This window comes from Meriones unguiculatus, chromosome 10 (assembly GCF_030254825.1).
Source record: "Meriones unguiculatus strain TT.TT164.6M chromosome 10, Bangor_MerUng_6.1, whole genome shotgun sequence".
NCBI classification, from domain to species: Eukaryota; Metazoa; Chordata; class Mammalia; order Rodentia; family Muridae; genus Meriones; species Meriones unguiculatus.
In genome coordinates, this window is record NC_083358.1 from 110587955 (window position 1) to 110595381 (window position 7427).

Below are 7427 nucleotides of genomic sequence, written 5' to 3' on the forward strand. Positions count from 1 at the left end.
CAATAGCTGCATATCACACATTGGGCATCTGTACTTAGAATTAGCTAACTTAACAGTGATTCATCTTGCACTCATCTCTAAACTTTTCCACCACTGAAACCAGGGTTAATGCGAAGCCAACTCAGCATGTAGGTACTGACAAGGTGTAAGGGATGTCCTCTTCTACTACTGGTCTAACAACTTCTCATCACCTTGTGATGATTTGGAGAGTGAGTTTTCTCCTTCAGTTTCCATGTATCTCAGGAACTCTTGTGAAACCTGCTTGAAGTACTTGTGCAACACACTGCTCATGATTGTCATCTGACTCACACTTCTGATGTTGTGGAACTTATTAAAAATGTAGCTTGATTCCTAGGGACTGATGCAGGGTTTTGTTTTGTTTTTCAAGATGTATGTCTTGTCAACTGCTGGAGATGGTTCTCCATTACCATGTCCTCTCACACAGACTCACTGCTTGGTCATCTCTGAAACCAAGATCATGTTATAGGAGATAGCAAGGGGCTGAAATTCTGAGCTCTGGGTGTGGGGCAAAAACATATTTGTCTTCTTTCATGGAATGGAGAAGCTGTGCTTGATGTTCTAGTCCCCTTTCACTCCTGGGAGTTTACAGCTTAGTAACTTGCACTTTCCTAACTTGGTACATAATTATTCACACATCTGGGCTGTGGATTCTAGGTCGCTGCTTAAAATGAATCCTGTTTTAATCACTGGATAAAATGCCTGATGCATTACTCCTGGGCAGATAGACTATGGTAAAAGGAGGGTGGGCTATGCAGAAGGAGTGCATGTGTGTGCATGTCTGTATGAAAAGGATATGGAAGATCATAACCCCAGAGGAAACAGATCTCTCCAAGGCAAGCACTATGTATCCTTTCCTCCTGTGCCCCCAGATGCAGGACCTCTTATGTGCTGGGTTTTTAGAGAAAGGGATTATTGCTTGAGTTAGTGATGGTAGAATTTTGTAGGTGATCATGAGAGTGTAAAGAGATGTATAGTGAGAGAGTAGATTGGTATATATCAGGCTTAAGTAAAAGGAAATAATGAGACAATGAAAAAAACTGAGATGGAAGAGTATACACGTAGCTGTCCATTGAATGGAGACTTCAATACTGAGCATAAGACATAGATTGGGGTAGTGAAAACGATTAGGTAAGGCTCAGTCAGGAGCAGAAGAAAAGACCTTGTTTAAACTAGTGTTTCAAAGTGATTGGCTTTGAGTGCCAATAAACAATACCTGAACACTTTCCCATGAGAGCCTCCTAATGTGTCCTCACAGCTTCCTGGGTGTACACTGTGACTGGATTAACATTAATGTAATCACCTCTATACCAATCCTTTTCAGTATATAGGTCTTGACTCACAAAGGAAGGTGAAGGAAGGGAAACAATTCAGCAAATATTACACAGAGGCAAGAGTGGATTTACAGGTATTTTAATGGGGCAAAGCAGGAAACATGCATTTTTTTTCCTATAGAAAATCTCATAGAGTTTTGCTTCAGATGAAGGATCCAAAAAGCATTCAAAAAGCATTCAAGGCACTAAGATTTTCTGCTTAACTTGAAGGTACCTTAGCAGGTGTGGAGGAAGACACCGCAATAGGTATTTTTAGAGTACACATAGAGAGTGTGGCAAAATATTGCTAAATGGTCTCCAGAAAGTGGAGATACAGAAGCAGACAGAATAAAGGAGTTCAGCATCTGGTGTTTGGCTCTTCAAAGGCCTGGCTGGCTATCGACGGTATTATTTCTGCTTGGTCTTCTGCTGAGCTAATTCTGGAGTGACAGTTGTAGGACACGCTTCAGGAATCTTGGACTGGCATGGCTCTGGTACCTTAGAGTAACCCTGGTCAGGTATCATGGTGTAGCCCTGATCAGGAACCTTGACATTCACATAGCCAGGTTCATGAACATTGGTAGAGCATGGCCCTGAGTTTGGCTCAGGGATATTGGTAGCACATGGCCCAGGGATTGTGGTATAATCTTGCCCAGAGATATTGGTAGAGCATGGCTCAGGAATGTTGGTAGAACATGGCCCAGGGATGTTGGTAGAGCATGGCCCAGGGATGTTGGTAGAGCATGGCCCAGGGATGTTGGTAGAGCATGGCCCAGGCACTGTAGTATAATCTGGCTCAAGGACAACAGTGTAGCCTGATTCAGACACTTTGGTGTTGCATGGCTCTGGAATCTTGGTGTTTCCTGGTTGTGGAACATCTGTGTGGCATGGCCCAGTGGTGGTTATTGGTTCAAATTGTCCTTGTGTTGGAGGCTGACAGGGTTGCTTCACTTGATGCTCTTGAGGCTGAGGAGGCATGACAAAAGGCTGCTTCTGCTGGTAGGAACTCATGTTTCAAAGGATGCTGACCCTAGATACAAGAAAACTGACAGTGTTTTGAGGGAATTAATAGAAGCTATTTTTTTTTCATTGCATTTTCCCTATAAAGACTCTTTGATTTCCCCAAGCTGAAGGAAAATCATAGGTTGCTTTACATTCATCACTCATTTTTTTAAGCTAAAAGGTTAAGGCTACTTTATCATGTTTGTATAAGAAATAAATGGTTATAGTCAATTTCAGTATAAGGTGGGCTTGTCATTTATCAGAGCTACAGATCCTAGGAGACACTATAATCCTCTCCCTCCTAGCTGGCAATTGGTACCTGTCTGTCTGGAAGTTAGCGACAGGCAATTTGCTTTTGACTGATGTTATAACCAGAAAAGAGACATCCTCAAGTTATAAATTATGATTATTTAATAATATTTTAATTTTATCTTAGTATCATTATTTAATAATAGCAAACATTATTTAATAACTAATATTAATTATTATTATTATTATTATTCATTAGCTAAAGCTCTGTGTCCCAAACCAATAGGAGGAATTTGGGAAGGGAGCAAGTCCTGCCTATGCAAAGAAAGGTCAGTAGTTTCTTGAGATCCTGTCTTGTGTCAATCCAACACTGTGAACCCCTTTACTTTTTCTCTCTGCTGGCATCCCTTTCTGCAGAAGGGTATATTAAAAACTACTCCCTTTTCACTGGTCTTTGGACTTTGATATTTTGTTTCCTACATCTCTGTGAATAGAGGCCTTATTTAATTGTTTTTTTTTTCCTCTATGGTGGAATTTTTTTTAACCTATGTATAGGCATAAACAGGACATAGCTCAAACTAACAGTAGGCTCCTAGGGTTGCTGTGAATCCCTAAGTTTTCAGTAATTTCAGAGAATGATTGGACAAAAAAGTCTGGAGTGGAATTCTTATAGGAAGGCTTCTTGTGAACCTCCCCATGCCTGCAATATTCACATCTGAGCCAAATTCACACTTTCCTCTACATTAATTTGCTATGAGTTCTCATTGCATTGCTGCTTGTTCATACAGGTTCACTCTTTTTAATTTTTACATTTTGTTTTTTTTTTAATTTTATATCAATTACAGTTTATTCACTTTGTATCCCAGTTGTAGCCCCCTCTCTCATTCCCTCCCAACCCCATCCTCCCTCCCTTATCTCTTCCCATGCCCCTCTCCAAGTCCACTGATAGGGGAGGTCCTCCTCTCCTTCCATCTGACCCTAACCTATCAGGTCTCATCAAGACTGGCTGCATTGTCTTCCTCAGTGGCCTGGTAAGGCTGCTTTCCCCCTCAGGGGGAGGTGATCAAAAAGCCAGCCACTGAGTTCATGTCAGAGACAGTCCATGTTCCCCTTACTAGGTAACCCACTTGGATACTGAGCTGCCATGGGCTACATCTGTGCAGGGGTTCTAGGTTATCTCCATGCACGGTATTTGGTTGGAGTATCAGTCTCAGAAAAGATCCCTGTGCCCAGATTTTTTATTTTTTATTTTTTTTGGTTCTGTTGCTCTCCTGGTGGAGCTCCTGTCCCCTCCAGGTCCTTCTATCTCTTCCTTCTTTCATAAGATTCCCTGCACTTTGCCAAAAGTTTGGCTATGATTCTCATCATCTGCTTTGATACCCTGCAGGGTAGAGTCCCTCTTCAGAGGCCCTCTGTGGTAGGCTCCTGTCCTGTTCCCTTCTTTCTCTCTTTTCCAATGTCTGTCTTGTTTGTACAGGCTCACTCTTAGTTGCTTCCCTACCACAGCCTCTGTCAGATTCCAAGTATTCTTCCTTCTTTTTGTCTTAGCAAGAATCTGACTCTTCTATTTCCAATAATCACTTTTATCCTGTATGCTAGGAGATTATGCCCCTGTACTATATTCAATGATGGATTATAAATTTAGGCACCAAAAAGATTTTAAGATTTGAGCATTCAGTCACATAAAGCAGTGTCTTTGATAATGGAAATTCTCAACAAGATTAGAAGACACTGAAGTGCCAGGTTGTTATGTCTCATCCATGACAGTCATGCTAACATAATGCTGTTCTTTACAGAAATCTTTTCTTATCCTCAGTCCTATAGCTCTAATTTGAGAAGTAAGTCAAAACATGTACAGTGAAAATAAAGTAGAAAAACTTTTAGGCTGTCAGGAGTTCCCAACCAAGATAAATGACACAGAGTTACTGCTAGAGAGTTCTAAGTGGGAGTCTTACCTCAGATGCTGCTGCTCTCTGGACTTGGATCTGTTGAGGACTCTCTAGTCAGCTGGATTTTTATACAGAAAACGGGCCCTTCCTTAAGGAAGTGGATTTTTGGAGCCGCTCTGCCTTCATTCCAGCATTTGTGAATGAAAACCTGTGACTTAACGTTGTATTCATGCTTAGTGTCCGACGGTGATGTCACCTGGCCTGACTCAAATGTCCACCCTCATTGTGTGGCTAATGTGACGGGGATCAAGCTTCTTGAGAGGTGATGGATTAAATCAGGAGGAAATGCTAGACTCCTTGGATCAGAAACAACCCTAACCACTAATCCAGTTTAGTAGAGGTAGTTCTGGTTCTTCTGGAAGGTCGTAGGGAAATGTCAATGAAGAACTCGTGTGTTAGTGGAGTGATACTGCAGAGTGGAAATAGGATAAAGGTGTGCTTTTGAAACTGGTTCTTTATAAGGCAACCCTTAACATGCGAGGCTGACTTTTAAAACTTTTTAAATTGAAAAACTTTCATTACTGCCTACTATGAACCATCATGTGGTAAAATGTGATGTTTTGTTTCATGCAAACATTGAGCCTCATCTAATCCCACTTGTCAACTTTGGCATTTGTTGTTTATATTTTGTATAATAACCAAATATTTTTGCCCAGGCCAAAGTCTTTTTTCTAGCAGTTGCAGCAATATTCACCCTATATGCAATCCTTTAATCCATTCACAGTTGACCTCTGTAACTAGTGAGGGGTAGATAGTCTGGTATAATCCCTCTGCCTGTGTACTCTCTCTTCACAGAACTGCTTATTGAGGCGGTGGCCCCTGCTGTCATGTCCCTTGTTCCTTTGCTCAATGAAGTTAGTTGCAAATGCAGAATGTTTATCTTTCCATGTCTTTATATCCTCCTCAGTTTCTTCTATCAGTGTTTCATAGTTTCAATTCTAGATATTTATCATCTTATTATTAAGTTTATTATTAGATATTTTATTGTTTGTTGTTGGTATTATAAGTGGGACTTGTTATTCTAATTCTTTGTATGGAAACTTTGCTATGCATATGTAGAAACTTTGTTAATTTTGTATCTTGTATTACTGAATTTATTTATTAGCTTTAGCATTTTTGTGACTTCTGTATGGTTTTCTATATATCAGATGTTGTTGTTTCTTGTCTTTTTGATGCTTACATTATTTGTGTTACTTATTTTATGATTTAAGAGACAATCATATTTCTGGGCCTGCAAATGTTTTTGAAACTGATAGATCCTCACTATTGATTCTAGCCTAGATTCTGATGAAACCAGCAGGCAATGCCCTGACCAGCTAGACCTTGCTTTCGGGTCTCCAGTAGCATGAACTACTGAACTCAAGTGGAACACCAGGCTTTGTTCTGTTGTCTAGTAAGGAGGAATGGTTGAGCACTGCGAGTAATTGGAGCTTCTGGATACTGAAATTGTCTCTTATCCATTGGGCTACGATATTGCTTACTATTTCTATCATTGAAACAAAATAATGAACAGAAACAACCTAAGGGAGGGCCAGTTTGTTTCGGATCTTGATTCTTAAACATATTCAGTATAGTAGGGAAGGCTGGAAGCTGGGGTTTGCTCTTTTGCAGTGAGAGCCGGTGGCATGGCCTCTGAACATCTCAGTAGATCAGGAAGCAAAGGGACAAGCCAGAAATAGGGCAAACATGTGATATTCAAAGTCATATATTAAAAAAATTAAAAAAAAAAACCCAAAAGAACAAAGTCCTATATTTCTGTGGCCCTATATTTGACATCTAGGCCCAGTGTCCAAAAGGTTCCACAATCTCCAAAGACAGTGCCACCAACTTGGAACCAACCAATGAGCCCCTGGGGTCATTTAACATTTAGGTCATAGATAGCTCTGCTATCATCAGGGACCACTTTTGGAGGTCAGCAGTTAAAACAGGTCATAGGTGGGGTCCTGTGGTCTCATGGCTCAGGCTGAACATAATTGCCATCCAATAAAAGGCCAAGGCTGGAAGAAACTCTCAAATATGGCCTGCTAGGTATAAGAATTCATCATGAAGATCTTTTTCTTTCTTGGTAGCCCACTGGTTATAGAGTGAAGGTATACTTAGAGACTGGTTATAGAAGGATTCAATTAACACTCCAAGTCTTCTGTGAGTGAGCAGATCCACACTGCAGGAGTGACATACTGAAGCTGAAATTGCTTCCTCAGTGGTATTGCAGGAAGAAATGCTGTGCAGCCATGAAAATCTGTGCATGGGCTTTTGTGACTTCTGCCTCCTTACTTTATTTCTTGTTCCAGGTGTTCTAGTTACTCTTTTTATTCCTGCTTTCTGTGTGAGGAGAGAACAGAGTGGACTTTCTATGAACCACCTTGGAATGCTAAGAAAGCTGAGTACATCTGCCTAGTCTGAGGGCCCTGGATATTTCTCTTTGTGTTATGGTGTGATGACTTGGTAGAAGTAGAAGGGTGACAGTCACTACATACCATGCTCACTATGGTTGAGAGATGGCACTCAGAATGGACAGGGAGATTGACTAAATGTCTTATAGTATGAAACAATATTGGAGGCCACAACTCTAGGGTGTTACCCTTTTCTGGTGTTATATAGAAGCAAGAAAGTGCTGGTTCCATGAGCTCATAATTCACATATTCTCTTTGATCACAATTGAGTGTAGCCTGGGTTGCCTTCAGTATACAATCTTTTACTAGACATTGCCTTTATCAAGTAGTGCCATGCGCAAACCTCTTCTCTATTGCTCTGACACTATGTAACATCCCACAAATCTGACACCCCAGGCTCAACCATCTTAGCTTCTTCCATACATTTTTTTCAAAGCCACTTTATTTTCACAGATTCTCTGGCCATACCTGGTCCTCAGTCATTACATTATTATTTTTATAAA

At 40.7% G+C, this 7427-nt stretch overlaps 1 protein-coding gene across 2 annotated transcripts; it reads right to left on the reverse strand.

Moving 5' to 3' along the window:
- Nucleotides 1–1426: 1426 nt before the first annotated feature.
- LOC110566728 (small proline-rich protein 3) lies at nucleotides 1427–4643 on the reverse strand. Of its 2 annotated transcripts, none has more exons than XM_021664629.2 (2): nucleotides 4538–4643; nucleotides 1427–2376 (listed from the first exon to the last, which is right to left on the reverse strand). In XM_021664629.2, the coding sequence occupies exon 2, from the start codon at nucleotides 2340–2342 to the stop codon at nucleotides 1740–1742; it is 603 nt and encodes a 200-aa protein (XP_021520304.1). In that variant the 5' UTR covers nucleotides 2343–2376; nucleotides 4538–4643; the 3' UTR covers nucleotides 1427–1739. The 2 variants fall into 2 exon arrangements, with proteins under 2 accessions (XP_021520304.1, XP_021520305.1); XM_021664630.2 differs by having other exon boundaries at nucleotides 1427–2361; nucleotides 4538–4629.
- Nucleotides 4644–7427: the final 2784 nt, after the last annotated feature.